Raw genomic sequence first — 26,040 nt, 5'->3', positions numbered from 1 at the left:
TCATAATATTTTAAGAATTTAAGATTCTATATCTAAATAATATTGGTGTAGATACACCCTAGACAACTCAAAGAAAAACTATGATAGTAATGTGAAAAGCATCATTTCATCTGCATCTCATATTGTGCCTCTCCTTCACAATAAGTTGCCCATATATTGCACTACCTCGAATAAGTAATGCTTCACTAATAGAAAAGACTATTGCTATTTATTGTTACTATGTAATAAATGAGAGTAAAGTGGAGGAGAAATTGATAAAGATAAACATAAGAAAGTCACCTGGGGTGGATGGAATCTATCCAGTTATATTAAAGGAGGTGGCAAAGGAAGTAAGCAAACCCTTAGCCATAATTATGAGAGCTTCCCTGGACTCAGGGGAGGCACCCATGGACTGCAAGTGCGCAAATGTGACCCCAATCCACAAAGGAGGATCAAAGGGAGACACATGTAATTACAGACTTACTGGAGGAATACCTGTTAGTTTAACTTCTGTTCCAGGGAAATTAATGGAGGCACTGGTTAAAGAAGCATTGCAGGATCATCTAGACAAGACTTCAGTTATAGCTCGGACACGGCATGGGTTTGTTAAGGGGAAGTCTTGTCTGACTAATTTGATTGGATACTATGATGTAGTCACAAAGGAACTGGATGCAAAGAATAACTTTGATATCATATATTTGGATCTTAGAAAGGCCTTTGGAGCAGTGTGGCATTGGAGGAAAATTGTTGCTATATATAAAGGGATGTTTGAGTGGGAGAAGACAGAGAGTGGTAATCAATGGACACTGCTCTTCGTGAACTAATGTTATTAGTGGAGTCCCTCAGGTTTCAGTGTTGGGTCCATTGTTGTTTTCTATATTTATAAATGATATTGATGATGGTATATCAGGTTTAATGTTCAAGTTTGCAAACGATACGAAGGTCAGCAGGGTTGTTAATGACACTACTGCTGCTGCAACAGGATCTAGAAAAGTTGAGTAGATGGGCTGAGAGGCGGCAACTGAAGTTTAACATTGACAAATGTAAAGTACTACATACGGGAAACAGTAATCCCAGAGTAACGTATCAAATCTGTGGTACCACACTGACAGTGGTAGAGAATGAAAAGGACCTGGGAATAATTGTACAGGCAGATATGAAGTTTTCTGAGCAGTGCAGACGGTCTGCAAGAGTAGCTCATGGTGTCTTGTTAATGATATACAGGAATTTTTCTAGCAGGGATAAGGAGGTGATTATCCCCTTATATATGGCAATGGTCAGGTCACACCTTGAGTACTGTATACAGGTCTGGAGGCCTTATTTTAAGAAGGATATAGAGCTGTTGGATCGAGTACAGAGAAGGGCAACAAGATTAGTGAATGGAACAAAGGGCTGCTCTTATGACGAAAGGCTTAAGTTTTGCAAATTACAGTGTCTGGAGACGAGGCACCTGCGAGGTGATCTCATTGAGGTGTATAAAGCCTTGAATATTTTGAGCGTGCTCAATGCTGATGGGATCTTCCTCTTGCTCAGAATAATCACCTGAGAGGGCATAAATTCAAATTGAGGAAAGACGGTTGTAGGATAGATGTGCGGAAGTTTGCCTTTAGCCAGCGAGCGGTTGATTGCTGGAACAAACTTCCATCTGTCGCTGTAGAAGTTGATAGCTTAAATAGATTCATGGCAGAACTTGACAAACATTTGGAGTGAGGGGATGGGTGAAATAAGGGGTTTTTTTTTTTTTTTGGCTGATGCTATATAAGCTTGCTTTCTTGCATCATATGCCCTTGCTAATGCTAATGCTATTCTCAGTGGGCGCCACCACCCAGATGGCAGCAATTTCAAGTAGTGCAATAATGGGCAGCTCGTTGTGAAGAATGAGTAGATATAGTGTACTGTATCTACACTGATATTATATAGTAATGGTTTTTTATGTTCTTGTACATATTAAAAAATGGACGAAGGAACTGAAAAATGGGAAAATTATTCTATTAGACATTTTTTATTATAAAAGAAGATTGTTCTGACAAAAAAATATTCAAATGTTTGGTCAATTTTCTAAAGGGAAAAAGCTTAAATTCTTTAATTTTCATATTCTCATAACTGTGGGGACTCGGATAATGAATACTCTGATACTGGGGACTCCCCAGTAGTATAATAAACACATGATCTAGTCTAAATAAGATTTAACAATGTAAAGTGCGTATGAAAATGGTTTAATCATCTAGAGATGCAAAAAAAAAAAAAAAAAAAAAAAAAAAAACCAGAACAGGCATGTGGTGCACCTTTATATAATAAAATAAAAAAAACATCAGTAGAAACAGCAGTTATATTATCAAAAAAAAAAAAAAAAACCCTTTCAATTAAAAAAATAGGTAATGGAGACTGAAGATGAGTATCTTACTGGAGGAATACAAATCACACTGATATAATTCTAAGAGATATTTAAATTTATATGTTTCACTATTTTCAGTGTATAAAATAGATAAAGTATGACAGCCAGCTAATGCATTAAACTTTATCTTCATGTGCAACAGTATCAAAAGCTTTCCTGAAATCCAAGTATATGATATCAAAATATTATTTTTAGCATCCAGTTCCTTTGTGACCAGATCATAGTATCCAATCAAATTGGTGAGACAAGACTTCCCCTTAACAAACCCATGCTGTGTCTGAACTATTGCTGCTGTCTTGTCTAGGTGATCCTGTATCACCTCTTTAACGAGTGACTCCATTATTTTCCCCAGAACAAAAGTTAAACTAACAGGTCTATAATTATTTGCGTGCAACCTATTATAAACACAAATTCCTTTATGTTGCACATAAAGGAATTTGTGTTCCTTTATGTGCAAATGTATCCCCTTTGTGAACTGGGGATACATTTGCACATCTCCAATCCATGGGGGACCTCCCCTGACTCTAACGATACTCTTATAATTATGGCTAAGGGTTTGCTTACTTCCTTTGCTGCCTCCTTTAATACAACTGGATAGATTCTGTCCACCCCAGGTGCTTTTCTTATGTTTAACTTCAACAATTTCTCCTCCACTTTGCTCTCAGCTATCACAAAATCACTTAGCTCCCTGTTAGAGTTTGATAAACTTCTGGCACTCCCCTCATTGAATAACTCCTCATGGGTGAATGTAGATGCAAAATACTCATTCAGTCTATCAGCTACCTGAGCATGATCATCAATAGTCAACCCATCTATGTTAAGTGGTCCAATCTGATTCATCCCTTTCCTTCTAGAGTTTACATAAGTAAAGAACTCTTTGCTGTTTTTCTTTGCATCCTTTGCCAAAGATTTCTCGTAATCTGCCTTCGCCTGCCTAAATTCCTTTGTGATTTGATTACAGACTAGCTTCCGAGCAGAGGTGTATTGCTAAAAAAAATAGTACCGGAACGCTCATCAATTAACTACAAATAGTTACCTATGCTTTTTTCATTTGAAAAAATAAATAAGCCAAAGTTTAGAATATTTGTTCAGTATTTATTTATAACTATTAAATTAAAATTTTAAAAGTAAAAAACAAAAACAAAAAATTTTAAAAATCAGAAAAGAAAAAAATGAAAACAAAAACTCCAAAATAATATAAAAAATACCGTTCAGAAGAATCAGAAATTCCCATACAGGATCAATTACGTATTCTTCTGTGAATGACCTTTTTGTTTGTTGGTCAACAGCAGAACGATAAGACCGCAGCCAAGTTTGGACATAAGAATTTGGATTTCATAATTCTAATGGTGGACTGTGTAGTTTAATAAACAACAAACTTTTAATAAACTTTTAGAAAACGGTACCAGGACGTTGTTCCGGCCCGTATACACCACTGGCCACGAGCCTCATTAATTCATCTGACATCCATTTAGGCCTGAACCTTGAACAGTATTTCTTAGTTGGTATGAAAAGCCTAGTAGTCTTCAAGATTAACTCTCTGAAGGCTTCCCATTTAGAATTCACTATTGGTAACATCATCAGTTGATCACACTCCATTGCACAGAATTTAAAAATTGTCTGAGACCTCTGTAGTCACCTTTACGAAAACAAAAACCCTTCCCTTAACCCTTGATCATTGTTACATCTTTAAGTAAATCCCACATCAGTACATTGTGATCACTATCACCTAGTGGTTCCTTTATCTGCAAATTCCTAATGCATACATCATCACTGCTGATGATCAAATCAAGGGTATTCAATTTTCTGTTTATACTCTGACACGACAACCAAGTCAGTAGAGTTTACAATAAATCGTTAATACAAATATTTATCGTATTTTAGTAGTCACGGGCTTGAATCCCAGTCCACTCAAGGAACGCATGCTATGCACTCTCACTCCTACTACTCGGCTAAGTCAGGCCTATTATACTCCTTCTGGTTGCCCCTCAAACATGTGCTGTAGAAAATAATCCTCCGATAAATCCACAAAAGTCTTGCTAGCATGCGAGTGACGAATGCATAAGTTTCAGTCAATATCCGGAAAGTTAAAATTCCATCATTACAAGACATTCTGATTTACTGGCCCATTCTGTTTCTCTGCAGAACTGTTCATTGTACTCATCAGCGTCATTAGGCCTATAACATACTCCTACTCTCATTTTCCCTTTCCAAGTGTTTATGTTACACCAAACAGACTCAACATTGCACTGTCCACCTGTGTCAACTGAATGCGCTTCCATAGATTTTATGTGTTTCTTAACTAATGGTATAACCCCTCCTCCCTTCCTGTCCTGACCTACCCTGTCTGTCCTTTCTGTACACATTGTACTCCCCAAATTCCAATTCTGCACTGCTTATATGTTCGAAATCTGAAATATTTGGGAATCATTCTGGATGATCATGCCAAAAAAAAAAAGTCAGAAATTTTACTGCTGCTCTCTTCAGGATATCCAGGTCTGAATGGGGGCTGAATAAAAGAACTCTTAGATTATATTATACTGCAGTATTTCTACCAATCGTGTCTTATGCCTCTGGAGTGTGGTCGCACAGAATTACTATTGTTATTGGCCATAATAAGAGTAGCAAGAACGGTGTCTAATAATGCATTACAGGTGATGTCTGGTGCAATTCCTTTAGATATATATATTGCATATAGAGGAATTTTGTATTGGTTAAAAAAGGAACAGTCTATCAATTACAGGTATCTCTGGAGATGTTGTTTGTTGTTGTTGCTGTTTTGGTTTTTAGGAGCATTAGCAACTAAGGCCATATTGTTCCAGGATATGCGGTGGTCATTCCCTGACCTTTCCGCATCTTCCATATTTGGTGGTGACGGGTTCGAATCCCGGTCTAATCAAGAAGCATGTGATACGCACTACTACTCTATCTCTGGAGATCTTCTAGTCACATTTAAAATTAGTAAAGTGATTATTTAGAACAAGTTTGTTGCTGCTTAGCAAAACAGGTGGGATTCGAATGATTCTGGCACAGTTACCCCTCTTTTCATTAAGGATGTTAACTTCAATGCAGATAAGAAGAATTCTTGGTTTTTCCTAGAATGTTTTCATCTTTTTTACTTACAGGACATGGATCTTTTAAAGAAAAACTGTGTTGATTTAACAAATAGATATTTATTTAAAGTATATCCAGTATAAAATAAAATAAAATAAAATATTTCAGTAGCTTTCGGAACTCGTGTCCCTTCGTCAACTGACAAATTTGAATACATTACAAGCAAAGTGTGGCACGTTACTCATTCGTCATTGTTGTAGCACGGACGTGTGCTGCCTTGCGCCAGTGATCATCCATCAATAAAACGGTTGTCTCCAGGATTGGATGTATACGCATGCCTTTCTGGCGATTTAATGCCTTAGGGTTGTTCATTATGTTTAGTGACTCTAGCCATAGGCGGTGGCGAAAGTGTCGCGCGTGGTCCACTATCTCAAAGTCGCGCTTGGGGTCAAGATCGTGGTTGGTAGCCCAAAAATGTTCTGCAAGCGCGGACTGGTCAGGTCTCGGTAAGGTCTCGCCTATTGTATTTACAAACCTTATACATACCATCTGCCATCGGGCTAGTCAGACCTCGGATACCTACCGTTTACGCCAACAGCGCAAGTTCATAAACTTGAGCATAGAAACTAACTCCTTAAAGACGAACACTCGTTCAGACGACACGACTTCTTTCGTCTTGAATCTAAGTAACAAACAACTGTCCAACGAGCAGCTGAGTGTTTTATCAAACGGTATGAAATTCGCCGTTATACCATCGAAACCTCCCATCACACAGCTCGCTATGGGTATAGAAGCCAGTATTACCAACCTTCCCGAAGAAACTGCCAACGAGATCCGATTCAAGACTGCCGCAGTCCTCCGCAACACTCGAAAAACGTGCTCAAACCTCAACCACCGCCAACGTGCCGCCCTGTCATCTATAAGAAAAGACAACTCCATCGTTGTACTTCCTGCGGATAAAGGGCGCCGGACTGTTGTGCTGGACCGATCAGCCTACCGAGAGAAAGCCTTGGCCCTATTACTCGATCCTAACGTATATGAACCTCTACCTGATCCTCCCGTTAAAGTCTTGAAACGTCTGGAAGCAAATGTTAATAAACTTGTCCACGCATGGCTTAAAGATAAGAAGATCCCGACCGCGACTCACCATCTTCTGCGTGCTACTGGCTGCCAACTACCGCAATTCTACGGATTACCAAAGATCCATAAACCGGGTATTCCTCTCAGACCTATAGTGTCTTGCTGCAGTGCCCCAACGTATGAACTGTCCAAACACATCGCGAGCCTCCTCTCGCCTCTTATAGGTAATACATCTCACACCGTTAAAAACAGCAGTGAATTCATTAACACCATTAAGGACATTTCAATCCCTGATAACTCTGTCATGGCATCATTTGACGTGATCTCTTTATTCACCTCGATTCCCGTCCAACAGGCCGTGCACTGCGCCAGAAGGCTCCTTGAGAGCGACTTAAGCCTCCAATCCAGGACGTCACTATCCACTGATGACATCTGTACCGCCCTCAACCTATGCCTCTCTAGCAGCATCTTCACCTTTGAAGACTCACTCTACAAACAAGTACATGGCACTGCTATGGGTGCCCCTGTCAGTTCCGTAGTAGCTAACATCGCCATGGAAGATCTGGAGAAGCAGATACACCAGAACCCACCTACACCTATTACAACGTGGTGTAGATATGTCGACGATATTTTTACCATAATACCACGTGGTTCTGAAACCGTACTACTAGAATACCTCAACTCTCTATCCAATTTCATCAAGTTTACCGTAGAATCAGAGGTGGACGGTTCGCTCCCGTTAGTTCGCTCCCACATGGGTTTGCGGTATACCTCAGTATACCGCAAACCCATGTGGTGCGGTCAATTCACCAACTACGGGTCCGGCCACGCTCCAAGCCATCTCAATAGCACTGCCCGCACCCTGTTCTCCAGGGCCTGGAGCCATTCCAGCACCGACACAATTAGACGTAACGAGATCTCCCGTGTGAAGGCGGACCTAACCAGATGCGGTTGTCCATCCCATGTACTAAACAGATGCTTGTTACAGGCACAAGAACTTACTTCCAACGCAAGACCTCCGAAGCAAGTCGGCATATCATCCGCCTACATTCCGTACTATCCAGGAGTGTCAGGACGTATCTCGAAGATCCTGAGAAGTTACAACATCAAATGTGTACAATTACCAGGTAGGAACCTACGTTCACTTGTCTCCAGTGTGAAGACCCCTGTCACACCTGTCTTACGCAGCAATGTAGTGTACCGTATCACCTGTAGGGCCTGTAACAGTTGCTACGTAGGTGAGACATCGAGACGTCTCCAGGATCGCCTCACGGAACACGACAGAGCAATCCGGCTTGCCGAAACTGACCAGTCCGCGCTTGCAGAACATTTTTGGGCTACCAACCACGATCTTGACCCCAAGCGCGACTTTGAGATAGTGGACCACGCGCGACACTTTCGCCACCGCCTATGGCTAGAGTCACTAAACATAATGAACAACCCTAAGGCATTAAATCGCCAGAAAGGCATGCGTATACATCCAATCCTGGAGACAACCGTTTTATTGATGGATGATCACTGGCGCAAGGCAGCACACGTCCGTGCTACAACAATGACGAATGAGTAACGTGCCACACTTTGCTTGTAATGTATTCAAATTTGTCAGTTGACGAAGGGACACGAGTTCCGAAAGCTACTGAAATATTTTATTTTATTTTATACTGGGTATACTTTAAATAAATATCTATTTGTTAAACTATGGACCCCAGTACTCCAGGCCCATTTGTCACTGTGTTGATTTAATTTAGAATCAGATCCTTTCTATACATGTGGTGAAGTGGATAGATCTTTATTGTTTACTTGCACTTGACAAGTGAGCTTTGCTCGCATGGTCTTTTGCACCATATTGAGCAGAGGCAAGTGCTCCATGATAGACCATATGTGAATGGCATATTTTTGGCATTTGAAACATCCCAAATGGTTTCAGATGTACAAACTTATTGTGCAGTGTAGATATCCTGTGATTACTGAGTTAGTAATAGTACCAGCCATATAGTGCATTAGTATTAGTACCAGCCATATAGTAATCTTTATGAAAATCGTTTGTAATCTTTATGAAAGATTACAAAATTTAAATTTTGTAATCTTTCTTAAGTTCAAATTTTACTTGAATAATGGCATTACAAGATCCATTTTCAATACAATGGAAATGCCTCTGGACATTTCTTGATATCTACACTGTGAGTAACAAGTTTGTTGCTTGTATAGCTTGTGGCATATATTCTAAGGTCGGTCTAGTAGGTGCATTATAGACTTAGTTGCTAATGCGCCAATAAAACCCAACAACAACAAATCGGTCTAGTAGACAAACCAAGCTCAACTGACAACTCTCTTATTTGCATCTGATGTAAGGAACATCCGATTAAAACTTAATGCATTACTAGAAGAATCTGACTCACGGAAGAAACAGTGCTTGCCCGAGAAACAAATGTAACTAAGAGCTCTTAATAGACCAAATATCTTGTGATCTGGCACGTGCTGTATCTTCAAATAGGGTCCTAGACAGAATAGCCACATGCAACCACTGCCCTGGTTGAAGAAGATTGTTTTATTGGGAGACTATTCTTTTTGTAATAAACATTGGAAGACCATAACCAGGGCGTGTTTACCAGCAGCAACAATTGATAATGTTACCAACAAATTGTCAGATTTTAAGGGGGGGGGGTAAATAAGCATTATTATTATTCATTGTTGTTGTTGTTGTTGTAATAGGGTTTTAGCAACTAAGCAACTAAGGCCATATTGCTCTGTATATAATGTCTGTAAATTGTGTGTTCTATGATCGATTTCTGTTTGCTAAACCAGGTAAGTGGTTGCAGGTAAGATTTATGAAAATCTGCCTTCAACTAGAGGGTGATTGATTGTTGAAATTGCCATCTGATGTTGTAGATGTGGGTAGCTTGAATAATTCAAAGAATGACTAGATAAAATGTTAGAGGGGATGAAGTGGGAAGTGTTGGCTGGCTGATGCTGTATAAGCTTGCTTTCTTACATCATTTACTACTACTAATAATAATAATAATAACAATGATATCGTCCAATTGGCAAGGTGTTTTGAAGATAGTAATGTTTCAAAGAGAAGGAAGATAAAGCTAGGGAAACTAGCCTAAACAACTTCAAGGGGTGTGCCAGTGTAGGAAATTATAGAAAACAGGCAACCCCAGTATAACATGGTACTTCTAGAACATGGTTTTGCTCTAACACGATTTCTAAATTGTGGGAATCCTCACACGGTACTTTTATACCACGGTTTTGCTCTAACATGGTCAGAGAATTATGGCAAATTTTGCATAACATGATTTTTTTGAGCTTTTGTGCAGAGAAAACTCTCCTATTATGCTGGATGTAATTTTTCAACATTTCCATTATTTTTTGTGAATCCCTGCTGTTGACTTGTTAGGCATTATGCAAAAAAAAAAAAAATATATTGTGAAATCCCTGTATTAGGTTCTGTGCTATTGAACTTGTGCTTGGTTGAGACCATAAAAAATTGTGAATTTGAAACGTGCAATTTGTGACTTTAAAAGTTTTGTAAGGTTATTTTGGTTTTTATTTGATCATTTATAAATTTTCTAGATATGTATTACTAATCTTTGTTCTTAAGAGTTGCATTGGAATAATTTCTGTGTTGCAAATTAAATTCCAGCCCTAAATTATGAGTCTAGGAAATTTTATCGCCAGCAATTTACCGCTGCATCAGTTTATCGCATTTTACTGTCTAGAAGCAATGAGATATGTTTGGTCAAATCATAAAAAGTTATTTTTTATTTAAGTTTCTGCCTTAAGCTATGATTAGCATATTTTTGGAATTCTATGAACTGTGAGGGAATAGTATGGAAATAAAAAAACACCTGTATGGAAATATGTAATTTAATAGGTAGATTATGTATTTTAATAGTTACGTGTATCACAAAAATAGTAAAAAATCCATTATTTGAACAATATAACAATTGGTTAATTTTAAACTAAACTAATTATAATATTAGGTATGTCACAGTACACTTCAAAAATTCAAAATGAATGTTTTTGCAATCTTCAGAATCAGTCATGTTGGGATAATTAATTACTAAGAAACTGTAATATTTACAACACAGTATGTAAATTATTAATAAGAAATATTATGCGCTATACCTCTTAGATAATCAACAATATCACCCCGTTCATCATATGCACTAACAAGTCTTTTAATTTGTTCATCACAATCATGATACTTATTTTTTTTGTTGCCCGGATCACTTCAACTTAAGTTCAATGTGCATTTCGTTAGTACTTTGTTCTTTTTTAAAGCAATCAATAAATTTCCAAATGTTGGGATGATAAGCAGCGACTTGTTCCTCAAATCCTCTATGCCACCCTTCAACAGAATTATTCATTCTTGGTAATCCTTCAAGAACAAGCTGGCATACGTTCCACATTTCATGGGAATACTTTGGTGGTCGACGAAGATGTCGTCTGGTTGGGCATCCAATCCATGTATCCTCAAAATAATCAACAACTTGTGATTCTGGAGGAAAAACACCATTTTCACAGAAATATTCAAAAACGACCGTCACAATTGGAGTGGGCACAAATGCAATTGCTGCCAAAATTCGCATATTTAAAGCAAAATTAGCATCAGTTTCATAACGTTGTTTCAATCCATTATTCTGAATGGAATGAAAAATACATTGTGAAAAGTGGAAAAAACAACCCCGTTGCGAAGCGTCAGGAAAAACTCTTCTGCAAGCATTCATCATCGCCGTCTCAAAATCTATAGTTATTGATTGCGGGGACAGAGCCGGTTCCAATACTTTCAGCTGCTATAGTAGAGATACATACGTTTCCTCAGACTTGTTAGGCAATAATGCATATACTAATGGAAGCAATATTTTGTCCTTGAATCCATGTATCGTATACAGTTGATAAAAAAGTAAGGGAACAGTTTTGTTCCCTTACTTTTTTATCAGCTGTATAAGTCCCATTGACATACCAGTGTTCACTTCGCGCTAACAACTGCAAATTTCTTTTCGTACTGAAAATTAACATACGATTGTCCTCGGGTCCAGAATCAAATTGTAGAAACAATTCTCCATTGCATGATGTTTTATATTCTTCTGTAAAAACTATGTCTCTACGATACATTGGAAGAACTGGGCCATCAAAATTTCGATTTCTTATATTTCAGATCGTTCGTTTCATTGTATCTACACTTGGAAGCTTAGGAGCTGCTGCTTGGCTACAGATTCTCGAAACATTTGAAATAATACTATGAGGCGTATTATTTGTTGTTTCTGTATAAGTTCGAATGGTATCAAGAAGTTGTGCTGCCTCAACTCCTGCTGCATCTCCACAATGATTGTGCTCCTTCCGTGTTTTAACGATGGTGTTATCTACCATAGTAACTTGAGTGGCACATTTGGTTTTTCGGTATTTTGACACTTCCAATGAATTTTTGTTTCATTTTGCCTGTCTTTATAAAACAAATGTCCACTAAAGCACGATTTCGGTTTTATTTTTTCTGATTTCAAAAATTCCATCGACATGATGCGTCACAAACTCAAAAGGATGAAAAATAAACTCAAAATAAGAAAATGTTGTGATTGTAAGAGATTATAAATATATAAGTACCTCCCTAATCAGCATGCCCTACCCCCCACTCCCCTAAAACATTCATAGATTTGCACTTCAAGCAAAGTGCAAATCTATGAATGATAAAATTTTATATATTCATTGTTTTGCTCTGTCTGAATTTGGCACTGGTTGAGAGTTGCACTTTGCATAAAAACAATCCTGTCACTTTTGATTTCTTTAGTGTAGTGCAAATAATTTACAATTTCTTGGAAGGCAGTGCTGTGTGCTGTGCAGTATTAGAAGATGTCATTAAAAATATTAAAAACCAGCTTATTACATTAAAATCATTATCTCAGACGCAATGGGCATGTCGAGCAGAAGCAGTCCTGTAAAGTTCCAGGTTAAGGAAATCATAATTGCTTTGAAAAACGATTCAAAGAGACTACCAACAATCCGGAAACAAAAATAAATGCATCAAATGTCCTAAGACATGTTTTGGATTTCAAATTTATCCTAGATCTCAAAATATTCCATCCTGTTTTACAGGTTATTTTGAAAGTCAGTAAAACACTCCAGACAGCAAATATTAATTTATTAACTGCTATTGAACAAGTTACAGCACTTCAAAATTATTTATTAGAGATCAGAAATCAAGACACATTTAAATCTACTTTTACATTTGCATCTTCTATTTGTGATGATTTGAGAATAGAGCTACCTCAGTCTGGAGCAAAATGTAAAAGACGAATATCTTCGAATCTTGACAGAAATGGAAATACTCAACATTACTTTGAAAATTTAAAAGAATATTTACGAATAAATTTTTATTACCCACTTCTTGATGCTCTAATGAATGCTGTAGAGAGCAGACAGATTTAATCAAGAAATAATCCTAGTAATCAAAGCTATAGGGAATCACCTTGAATTAAATCTTACATCTGAATATATGGAAATACTCTGACTAGTTTCAATTATCTTTGATGGATTTACAGACAAAAATATCATTGTTAAAAGCCACTAATCATCTAAACTGCAAAAATCTTTTAACCTAGAGTAAGTGGCTTAATGATCCCAATCAATATAAATTATAACCAAATTTCACAAAAGTGACATACGACTTTCAGGTTTTAGGCATTACAAGTTGCACTCCTGAACAAACGTTTTCCAAAATGAGTTATATAAAAACAAAATTAAGAAGCGTCATGACACAAAAACAGTTGAACTACTTATTGCTTTCATATGTGGAACAGGATTTAACTGTTGCAGTCACTGTAGAAAATGTAATTGACAAATTCGTCACTTTTGTTTCTTTTGAACGTAGAATATTATTATAATAAATAAATAAATAGACCTAAAAACATTGTAAACCTAAAAAGGCTGAATATTTATTAGTTACAAACTATTATAATGTATATGTTTTTTTAAATAAATTATTATATAAATTTATTTTTTAAATAAATAAAAGTTTTAATATATATACAAAATTGTATTTATAAAAATATATTTATTTAAAAATAAAATATTTTATTTTTTATGGGGGGCCTAAAATGTGGTTGCCCCCCCCCCCTTCTTGTTTTAGGCTGCACACGCCTATGGAAATGGTAAAAGAACTGGCCAAAAGCTATCTACTCCATATATTGCAACTGTACAATAAATGTTTCCAAAAGATACTTCCCTCTTGGAAACAAACATAATATTAGTACTGAAAAATCCAGAAAAACCACCAACAGATCCAAAATCTTACAGGTTCATTGCCTTGCTACCAGTTCTGGGGAAGGAAATGGAGAGGCTTATACTATTCAGGTTGCAGACTCACTATCTCAATGCCAATTTACAATCAGACAAACAATTTGGATTTAAACAGGAATGCTCCACAGAGGATGCCATGAACTATCTAGTCAAAATAGCACATACAGCAGAGGAAAAATATGTACTGGTGATATCCACTGATTTTGCAGGAGCTTTTGATGCATTGTGGTGGCCCAGTTTACTTTGCAGATTGTGATGTGTTGGGGTTCTGCAAAACCTATACCAGTTAATACAAGACTATGTCAGGGATAGATAGGTCTCAATCTACACCAGATATCAGTGCATCATTAGACAAGTGACAGAAGAATGCCTCCAGGGTTCAGTGCTGGGTCCCTGTTTCTGGAACCTGATACTGGATGAATACTTGGCTGATGACCTTGTCGTGCTTGTCAGATATAACAAGACCAACACCCGGGCTGTGTTAGAACAGCATGCCAATTTAGCAATCAATCCAGTATACTCAAACTAATAATATCCAGCACTAAAACCAAATCAATTCTGTTAAAAAGTAACTTGAACAGACATCCACAAATTAAAATAAAAGGTAAAACAAGAGCCCTAGTAAGAGAAATGAAATATCTAGGTATAATATTTGACAATAAATTAACTTTCTATCCACATCTTATGCACTTGGCTAAAAAAGTCAGGAACTATGCTAAAATGATTAATAGGATCAGCTGCACTGACTGGGGGTTTAAAAAGGAAGACACTTGCTTTTATTTATAAGGCAATCTTTCTCCCAGTTATTACCTATGGTGCAAGCATATGGTACTATAGAGTCACTTTAGATAAGAATAAAAGAAAAATTAGATTCCATACAGAGGTTTATACTCTTACCCATCATGAGAGCATGCTGCACTGTCAGTACACCTGCTCTGCAGGTCCTGGCAAGGACACTGCCACTGGACTTAGAAATAAAAGAGGGCTCAACTATAGACTCAAAAAGCTAATCACAAGTAATATCTTAGAAATTACCATAAACTTTGAGGCTGATATCAAACAAAAAGAAAAAGAATATCAACAACACTCTCCCAGCAATGACAAAGTAGGCAGGAACAGACATCTAAAGGGAAGGTTCCGGCTTTGGGTAACCCTAGTTCCCCCCAAAACCACCCCTCCATGGGTTTGCTGCAGGACTCTTATGTCACATTTTTGCTAATAAGGCATGATTCCCTAAAGGAAATGTTGTGCCAACTGGGTCTCACCCAGGATCCTAAATATACCTGTGGACCTGATGATTGGGCCCATGTCCTTTATGACTGCCCCAATCCATTCCCACAGATGTAGGCTTATGTCCAAGCATCTTTTTTTTTTTTTTTTTTTGATTTGGTAGTTGTTGGCGCATCGGCTTTTGTGGCCATATTGCACCTCCCAAGGTTTTTGCAGTACTTTGATCCAAGCCCGAGGCGGGAATCGAACCTGCGACCTTTGGGTTGCCGGGCAGGTACTTTACCCACTCGGCTAGCCCGGTCGGCTCCAAGCATCTCTAGATCACACTAGAGATGAGCAACTACTCATCTCTGATGAAATGCATTACATGACCTTCTCTGAGTTTGCTCTAAAAGTTTCTGAGACCAGGAGAAACAACCATGCCATGACTGTGATTCCCTCCCCCCCTCAACTTAGACTAGTATGCTTACCTGATTGTGATATATACTGATAGAGACTTACCCAAGTGAGACTGGACTGTTAGAATGTATTTCCCAGCCAGTGAGAATGTATAAATTAGGTATTGATGTTTGTTAAAAGTAATGTAGTATCTATTTTTATATACTGTTTATAAATGTGCATTATTAATATACAATTGTGTATAATTTATGGAATGAATGATTCTCTTAGAATAAGATCATTGAGTGATTGTGTGTATGAGAGTCTATGCTTTTTTTTTTTTTTTTTCAGTTCTCTGTCACTTCCATGTTGTTGTATGTGATGGAGAGCTCCTGCTTGGGCATTTTGTACTTTGATGTATGCTTTGCAGTTCTCAATCATGTCTGCATCGTTGGACATGATTGAGAGCTTGCATTAGTATGATCTACAGCATTTTTCTTTGGTAACACTTTTCCAGATATAAATATATTATAATTATTTTATGTCTATCCATAAAAATATGTTATCTGTCTACTGTCATTATCCTGAAAAAATAAAATAAATAAATAACTTATTCTTTCAGATTAAGTTGTATAAACTTGAGTGAATGTCAGATCACCTGTGTGAACTGTGTTGTGACCAAATGAAGGTTTGTGATTAGTATTAAAAAATATATATATATAAAGTGTCTTGGTAGTTATATTTAGGTGGCACCTGTGTCCTGCTCTGACGGAAGTAAGATGATAAATATTTCAGAGAGTGTTGTATCATGTGCTGTTATTCAGTTTGACCCTAAATATGTATTATATAAAATAAAAATAAATAAAAAAAAGTATGACAGGTACATAATTGAGCGAGTGCATGTAGGGTATGTGTTGTTCTAATAGACCCCTCCCCCAAATTAGATTGATGTCATATTCCCTCTTCTGGGGCATGATGTGGGAAATTTTTTGGGAGAACTTGTATAAGAATGTAATTCTTATACAAATACATTCTTATACAAATTCTGCCAGGAAATTTGCTAAATTGTGTCATTTACTAATTCTCACTTTTAACCACTTATTATTGCATATAAGTTACACTGTACGCACTTATTTTAATTTTATTAAATTTTACTTCTTAATTTACTTTAATTTCTTATGCTCTACAATATACACTGCATTGGGACTACCTTATTCATATTTTTAGGAAAGTTCTAATGCTTTACCCTCATATTTGCTCTCACTTATGTTTATTTTTAAAATTCCTTTTCTTCCACAAGTAGTGACAAGTATAGAAACAGTTTTTGATACATGATCAGGTGTAGTCCCCTGAAGAAATATCTGATAAATAAATATTATGTATCAATATTTATTTTTAGCTAAAATCAGATTTTAATTTTTCTCCCCCCTTTTCTGAACTTATAACCAAAGTATTCCACCTACTTTACAGTTCCCTTCTCTCTAATTGGCTATCCAATTCAGCCTATAAATTTTTATTTAATTCATTATATCATATAGGATATTCATATTCTTTCTCACACCTTCAATATCTCCAATTTCTGCTATCCTTCTATTAGTTTTGGAATTTTGTGTCATTTATGCCTCCATCTTCGCACTATAAATACCTTTTGACACAGTGACTAATTTTATGGGTCAATGAAATCTTTTATCATCTTTCTATCTTTTACTGTTCTTATGACTGTTTTTATTCATTTATGGTTTAACTACTTTGGCATATTATAACTCTGTTGCTGATGCACCAATAAACTCCAAACCAAAACAAATTAATATGGATGCACATATAATATCTTCCTTCACATACATAAATTATAAAATTAATACTGACAGTAATGTCAGTATTAATTTTATAAAAAATTTGTTCAAATTAATTTTATAATTTTATAATGTTCACTGTTTCTGGGGAGGGGAATTGTACTAAAGTAGTTCATGAACCACGCAGTGAGTAACAGTGACATAGACAGATTAATGAAGATATGCACTAAAAATTCAATTAGTTTGGTGAACTTGATCGCCACTTGAGAGCATAATTAACTGGTTGATAAATGAGTTTGATGCAATTAGCATGCATATACCACACAAAATAAATGGTCAACACATATGTAATAAAAACAAATTCTCATGATATAATTAATTTGAATTATTTTGTTTCTAATCACAAATATAATGAGCTTTTTTATACTAAAAGTAAAGGAAGTATTACCCCCTTTTTTTTTACCTACCTTACAAGTGTAATCTTCAGAAACAGAAATCAGCATATTATTCCATCCAAATTCACATGAAATAACCCTATTTATACCATCTTCCAATATCACTACCTTGTGGTATGCCTGTAAAACACAGACTAAAATTAGCTTCATTTCTTAATTGTAAAAGGCAAAAATCTAAAACAGAGAATATAACAAATATTTCAACACAGAAAATAAACTTCATCCTCTTACACACACCAAACTTTTGTAGGGTAACTAAACATGTATAATTGTGGTTGTACACCAATTTTTTAAAAGAAATTCTTTAATGATATATATATTCCAATGCAAACTTGCAGATTTGGACAAACTTGCATACATACATACATACAAGTTTATCCAAATACTGCCATTCTCTAATTTTTTCATTATCTCTTTCAAGGCACTTGACCCAGTACCAAATAAGAGCCTGTATTACTGTAGTCATCATTGTCAAAGTGTTTGCTTTCCATGCAGTGTTCTTTAAGGATCACACAAATGAAAGTCTGAAGAAAGTGATTTCTTCTGTTGTTTAGTAGCAAGTGTGTAGTCTTGAATTATCACATTGAAGAAGAATGTCTTCACTACATATAGTTTGGAAAATTCTGTGAATACAGGCTTGCAGTTTATGCAATGTCTCAATGCACCATTCAAAAGTAATAGCATTTCTCTCCTTTAAAGAATCAATGACAATGACTGCATGATTCCCAGAGCACATGACCTTCCACATAGACTGTTGGACATCAATACATAAATTGATACTTTGTTTCTGGTTTGAAAGGATGAACACACATTTTATCACCTCTCACTATATGATGAGGAATGTGACCATCCTCTCACATGAAATAACCTATTTATACCATCTTCTAGTTTCTAGTTTTCCACTGTTCATAGTTTTATATTTTAGTAACACTGAAGGAGATCAGTACAGATGAATTTTCTTGTATCTGTATTGGCAGGAGTTAATGTCCAACTGTGCATACAATTTTAAGTAAGCAAATCTGTGAATAACTGTTTGTATTGCAATATTACAAATCCAAACACAAGCCCACTTCAAGAGTGGTGATTCATCCATCACTTTGGATCAACTCATCAATTTTTCTCAGATATACAGCTATTGCAGGTCACCCTATGTGAGTCATATCATTCAGATCTGTATTATCTTCCCTAATGTGTTTTACCCAATGACTTGTTGCACTTATATTGACACATGCACATCACAAAAAATAATTTAAAAAACAGTGGATCTCTACTTTCCTAACATCTGCTGAAAGAAATTCATTTGCACCCTGTTGTCTAGTATGTATATCTGTGTCATTGGCCATTTTGAACTGCTGTATCCGTGCTGCCATCTAAGGTAAATTATTAAAACTTTCAGAGTTTTAATAATTTACAAATTTAATACTATGTTAAATCAAAAAAAAAAAAAATCAGGGGAATTACTTTTGGGACAATGATGATAACAACAGGCCCAACTGAAATTTCTTTTTCCATTATTTTCAAATAATTTATCCAAACAGGAGGGTGCCACATTTGCTATACTTTCAGGATGAGATCAGGACATAAAAACAACAAAAAAAGTTATATAAAAAAAAACTCTTTGAATGTTTAGTGCATGCTAGTATATAAATCCCTTTATAGCTACAAGTCAGGGGTTCATATTAGAAAACAGATAAAGATAAAATTTGGATAAAGACGATATAAATAGAAGCTAAAAGAAAATAATAAATACAAAATAAACAAAGATAAAATAAAATTACCACTAATAGGTGCAAAATAATATGGATTCCAGAAAGTCTCAAACCATGTAGAGTCAACAGTGAAGTGCCCTTCTAAGGTACACCTACTTAGTGATTCAGTATTCACCTAGTCCACATCAAAAAGGTTTATAGTGATTTACTGTCACTTCTTCCCAGTGATGAGAACCAGACATATCCTCGTTGTGGAGTATGGAATTAGGAATTCTATCATGCAAATCATCCATGGATGAGTAGCAGAACACTAACAGTCATGAATAGCAAAAATTAGGGGCTAAAATCACAGGAAGACCAAACAGATTGGAACCATAACTTTCAGATAGGGTTGATGGTAAGACCTCTCAGGACCATGTCCTTCCTACTTTAAGTACTCTTGTTTAAATATAAGATCAATATCATACCTTTATTGTAGGAAATCTTGACCCAACGCTCACATCAAACTAATCTGATTAATGTAACATAAAATCTTTAAGTATTACAATCTTTAAAACCGTGGACATATCCCTACTGAAGGATTGTTGAATTATATGATATTATATAAAAAAAAAAAAGGTATGATATCGATCTTATATTTAAACAAGAATATTTGCTTATGTTAGGTAGGTTGGAAAACTGCAACCTTTGGGGGGGGGGGGGGGGGATACACAGACTAAGAGCAGCCACAGGCAGAGTGACAGTTATTTGTGCAATGCTTCTATTGGGAAAAATAGCAAACTGGAAAGCATGGTGTCGGGAATTATAAAGCTTGCTGGAAGGGGGAAGTATTCCTCCTCGTGGAACAAGGAAATAAATGGGCTGTGTTGTTACTATGAGCAAAAACAGGTGCCTGTTTTATAAGCTCATGCAAGGCGTACAGTAAGAAAATTTGATGAATTTTAAGTACTGGTTAAGTCATCAAACACAGACATTGTAGGGATATCACAGACATGGTGCCACTGAGAAATAATGGAAGCGGAATTTTAATATGGTTAGTATGTGTACAGGAGGAGAGTTTTGCCCTTGGATCTTCTTAAAGATATAACCACTGTCAAAAGTAAAAGGGAGGTGTTTTGCTTTTGTAAAGGTAATTACAATTGTCTCAGACAGTTTTTAAAATTATATTCATTGGGCCCAAGAAAATTCCAAATGGGAAGCATTCAAAGGTGAATTCAAAAGGTAAAGCAAGTAATTAGAGATCTTTAAGTATAACCTCTGTTTCAAAGAAAATAATGGGGTTACAGTCAGACTAAACTAAACAGTACTATGACACATGAACAAAGGAACTGGATGCAAAAAATAATTTTGACATCATATATGTATATTTCAGAAAATCTTTCATTACTGTTCCATATGTACACATGGCATTAAGGGCAATTTACTATTATGGATAAAGGAATCGTTAAGTTTTTGAGTGAGAGAACACAGAGAGTGATAATCAATGGGCACTGCTCTTCTTGGAATAATATTATTTGTAACATTCCCTAGGGTTCAGTGTTAAGCTGGTTATTGTTTTCAGTATTTATTAATGACACTGATGAAGACAGAACAGTTTAACGTCTAAGTTTTCAGATTGTCAATGACAGTAATCATGGTATGCTACTGCAACAAAATCTAGAAAAATTAAGCTGATGGGCTGAGAAGTGGTAATAGAGGTTTGACAAATGCAAGGTACTTGTTAAGTCATCAAACATGGACATTATAGGGATATAAGAGACATGGTGTCACTTAGAGATAATAGATATGGGTAGCAGTAATCCCAGAATAACATACCACTGTGTGCTACCACACTCAAGGTAGTAGAGTAAAAGAAAGAACTAGGTATAATTGCACAGTCAGGCATGATTTCTCTGAGAAGTGCTATGACAGCTCATGGCAACACACACACATGAGGGTTTAATCAATGACAAAAAGGAATTTTTCCAGCTGGGATAATGAGGTGATTATCCCAATGTATAAGGCAATAGTTAGGCCACATCTGGAGTACTGTATACAGGTCTAGAAGCCCCATTTTAGGAAGGATGTGGATCTGTTGAAATGGGTACAGAGAAGAGCAATGGGATTAGTTAGGGGAAGAAAAAGGCACCTTTACCAAGAAACACACACACACACACACACACACACACACACACACACACACACACACACACACACACACACACACACACACACACACACACACACACACACACACACACACACACACACACACACACACACACACACACACACATTTAAATTGAGGAAGAACAGTTGCATAACCATATGTGGAAATCTGATGTCAGCCAAAAGGTACTTGACTGTTGGAGCAAACTTCTACCTGGTGTTGTGGAAGTAGGATTTGTATAAATTTAAGAAAGAACTAGAAAAATAATTAAAGTGGATGGATAGGTGATATGGGAGAGTAATTTTTTTTTTTAGCTGATGCTATATAAGCTTGCTTCCTTGCATCATTTGCTACTACTTACTAATTTCATGTGACACCATACAAAGTAATCCAAGGGTATGGTCAGATGAAGATAGTTGCCATTGTACAGTGCCATTCTGACAATTCATTGGCTATTGTTCTCCATATTTAAAACGGCAGAGACATTGCAGGAAATGTGGTCTGATGTGCCATCAATGCATAAAAAACATTCTCGGCAATTTTAAAGGAATACATCTAACTGTTTCCACAAAATTGTTCTGCATAAAATGTAACAATGCCATTCCTGAAAGCTCTGCTGGAAAAACATAAGGACCAATAAGGTTGTGTTCAAGAACACCACAACAAACATTAAAGGAAAAGGTATGCTCTGATAATAAGTACTGACAACTGTATGTGGGTTTTCGTCAGCCCAAGTAGGAGTATTTTGAGAGTCCAGAATTCCATTTGATGTAAAACCGATAAATCATATCAGTTAATTCAAAAAACATAAACATATTTGTATTGTCTACCATAATATCAGTTTAATAAATATACTGTAAACAATGGGACAGTCATCATTTACACTAAAACTCAAGTAACAGAAACACTGACACCGCTATCATGTATTCTATAATACTGGTTACTCACAAATGAGTAATTTCTATATTAGTAGGATTTGTGTCAGTATTGGTATCTATGTTTTAAATTGTTTAAAGTCCATTTCAAATGTTGGAAAAAAAATTTTTTTTGAGACACATTTATAGTAACTTTTTTTCTTAGCTGTAGAATGTACTCTTACATTCATTCCTTGCAATTCTGAGACACCTCATATATTAAATTTAATAAGGAACATTAAAAAACAAGTTCTTTGTCAGTTAAAATATCACTACATATAATTTTTCAGACTTAAATGAAAAGCTCAAACCTTTATTTTAAATAACGAAACTTTACTGTCATGGCAAAGGGCAATTTTGGAGTCATCAAGGTTAAAACAGCAATGTACAGTATGTCCTAAGGAAGATGCAAGTACTTTTCCCCGGTTAGGTTTGCCTGTAAAACAACAACATAACTTTCTAACCTGTAACACTCACAGATGGAACCCATAAGTATTTTCTGATCTTTTACTGCTTTTATAAATATTTTACTGCTTTTTTTTGTTACAAATACGCCAAAAATATCTAATGAGCTTATGATAGCATACTTTAGTTTTTTATGCAGATATCAGTCAGTGAAATCAGGATTCTTAAAAATGGAAACCAAAACGAAAATACAATAATAATTTTAAAGAGAAATAAATAACTCCTCTAGTAAATCTAAATGTTCCAAATTTAAATTTGAGCTTCAAATGTTTGTGCCACCCACCATTTTCAAAGGAAAGGAATGAAAAAGTTATGCGTGAATAAAATTTATTGTAAATTAGTAATGTAAAAATTAAAATACAAAATATTTTTATTCATTTTTCCCTTTTACATGTAACATCTGGAACTTATCTGATCAATGTTTAACAATAACTGGCCAACACATTTGGATTCCACCTTCACTGTATCATTTCCATATCCAAAATATCTTAATGAAAGCTTTTGCCAGGCTCATCACTGATAGCACTCAGATCTAATATGGAAAAAAATATATCTAAATACAAGTGCCAGCAATTTAACTTGAGAGACATATCACAGTCCATTTTTTTAAGGCATTCAGCATTTTTTTAATAACATCACCATAATTTTCTACTCTAATATTTCCTAGGAAATTGACAGTGGCCAATTTAAAAGAGTTTTATGCTGCTTTTGCAACTGATTTAATGCAGTTCAAATATGCTCTCCTACATAAGTTTTCTAATTTTGTGGACTAATGAAAATACTTTCTTTGATTTTCACTCTATTTATTTTCCAGAATTTATTCTTTATATATAAAAATCCTTCACATTCCTTTATTCATAACTTTTACAAAGCATTAGGTTCAAATTAACATAAAGAGATAAAAGCTCTTTTCTATTTATGGGAGGCTGCTGCAACACATTTTTCTACTCTGTCTAATAAGCCCGTGTTGATCTATGTAACACCTGTTTACTGTCTCGCTGCTCCATTTACACAAATTCTAAGAAAAGGTGCTATCATACAAATATTCCGCAGATATTTATCATAGATAATACTTTTTAAAAGAACCTACATACAGCTGCTTTCATATGAACAGCATAATATGTGATTAGAAAATATTAGATCAGTAAATGTTTCCATTATGTAGAAGAACCACTTTAAAATTTAGATTTGATAAATCTTATTAATATATGATATTCATCCAGCTTGTGTTCTAGCCCTAAAGTCTTTATAAGTTAATTAAAATCATTGCAAAATTCAAAATATACTGAGTCACTGCTCACAGAGAAAAAGGAAGTCAAATATCCTTGATGTTCATGAAACAGTCACCCTGGTACCTTTTTATAGCAAGGTCTGTCCCTGAAATCTTGGATCTATGAGATTGGCCTGATTTTTTTTTTTTTTAATAAATTCAGGGTTCTCACAAGATTATTTAATTCTCCTTACAAAATAAAGTGAGGTCTTGTTGATGTAGATGACTAAAGACTGGACTGAGATCCACTAAGTTTGCTGTCTGAAACTGAGATATACTTCACTGTCTCAGTCATCACTTGATTCTTCTTCTTTCTGAGTGCACCCTTCTGGTGGCTGCTGAACCAGTACCTGTTCAAACTTGCTATCTAGTATTTGACCAGTACCTCATAGGTACTGGTCAAATACTAGATAGTAAGTTTGAGTAATATGTAGAATATTTTGACTCTGAAGAAAATCGGAAATAAACATAAATAACAACCATTTGCATGGTCCTTCAACTTTCTATGTACCATTAGAATGGCAAATGGCATTGATGACTGTGATTCCTCTAACCATCTTCTCAATGACCTAGCACATGAATTCTTTCCGCTCAGTATGCTCATTTCCACCATTGTGCAGATGATAATATTGCCTCCCACTGAAATTTTCAACCTTACTAGATACAAACAAGTCTCAGGGGTGATGAAGCAAAAGAAAGAGAAAATTATGTCATGGCCCTGCTCAAAAGAAAACTGTATCATGCACCTTTGCTAGAAAAATGCAAATGTGACCTTTCATCAAACTGCATGTGAGACTAAAATAAAGTCTACATGATTATGTAAAAAACAGCTGTACATAAGGCTGTAGTTATGAAATACTTCTCTTCCTCTATATCTCGTTTCATTATGAGTGTGAGCTTACACTTCAGTACTGTGTACAAAATGTAAAAATAGTAATAAATGATCAGTATTTAAATTTTTCATTTTCCTTACAAAAAATTTAAATGGAATATTGGTCCCTTATTAAAAAAAAAAAACTTTCCAACCACTAGGGTTGTCAGGTTTCCTAAAAAAAAAAAATAAGGAAGATTTCTGTCGATAAAATTAGTTTTAAAAAATACAAGAAAATTCAAATTGTCTGATATTTTAATTGTACTTATTTTGCCATGCTCATCACTGATAGCACTCAGATCTAATAGGGAAAAAAAAAAAAAAAAAAATCTAAATGCAAGTGCCAGCAATTTAACTTGAGGGACATATCACAGTCCATTTTTTTTAAGGCATTCAGCATTCCTTTTTAACAATTGTTTATCCTGTCTTACATACTGAAGGAACTCATTACATTTAAAAGAGAAATTCATTGCAATCTGCAACTTTGCCTTGATTAATTCTTGGTGACTTCTGTTTCTGACATCTGTCCACTTCAATTTCATTAACGAAAACACCCTTTCTACTACAGCATTTGAGCCAGAAATACTTAACAAATATCCTACTATTCTACTGATATTGGGTACATTTTCTTTAGGAACTTTGGAAAAAAAAAATCAAGCCACTTGTGCACATCACTTCCTGTACACTTAACACCTTCCAGCAACTTCAACCTATTCTCACAAAACTCTTCATACAACTCATCCAGATTTACACATTCTTCGAGTTGAAAAATATCAACTGCCGTTTCAGAATCGTGATATTTAATTTCTTCTGTTTCCAGAGAAAAGTTTACTAACTTAGAACACTTATTTTTCTCAGTGAAGTCATAGTTTTTTCCTAGGTATTGCAATAGATTTGAATACAAATCACAACATTCATCAACAATCTTTTTGTAAAATCAACCAAAAAAAAAGTAAAGCTTATGGAAAAAACGCAGGACCTGGCAACCCTACCAACCAC

General features: G+C 35.6%; 1 protein-coding gene across 1 annotated transcript in view; it reads right to left on the bottom strand.

Annotated features, from left to right (window-relative positions):
• The window catches only part of LOC150088452 (WD repeat-containing protein 27-like), a 316,886-nt gene that overhangs the window by 229,303 nt on the left and 61,543 nt on the right, over positions 1-26,040 (bottom strand). Inside the window, exons 4-5 of the mRNA XM_090370163.1 lie at positions 22,747-22,871; positions 17,676-17,783 (exon numbers count right to left, since the gene is read on the bottom strand). Of these exons, the coding sequence (XP_090226289.1) occupies positions 17,676-17,783; positions 22,747-22,871 (233 nt within the window). The remainder of the gene's footprint in view (positions 1-17,675; positions 17,784-22,746; positions 22,872-26,040) is intronic.

This window comes from Mastigoproctus giganteus, chromosome 3 (assembly GCF_048544385.1).
Source record: "Mastigoproctus giganteus isolate SK-2022 chromosome 3, ASM4854438v1, whole genome shotgun sequence".
NCBI lineage: Eukaryota > Metazoa > Arthropoda > Arachnida > Uropygi > Thelyphonidae > Mastigoproctus > Mastigoproctus giganteus.
The sequence above is the reverse complement of the archived record's forward strand: the minus strand, read 5'-3'. Positions and strand labels throughout refer to the sequence as shown.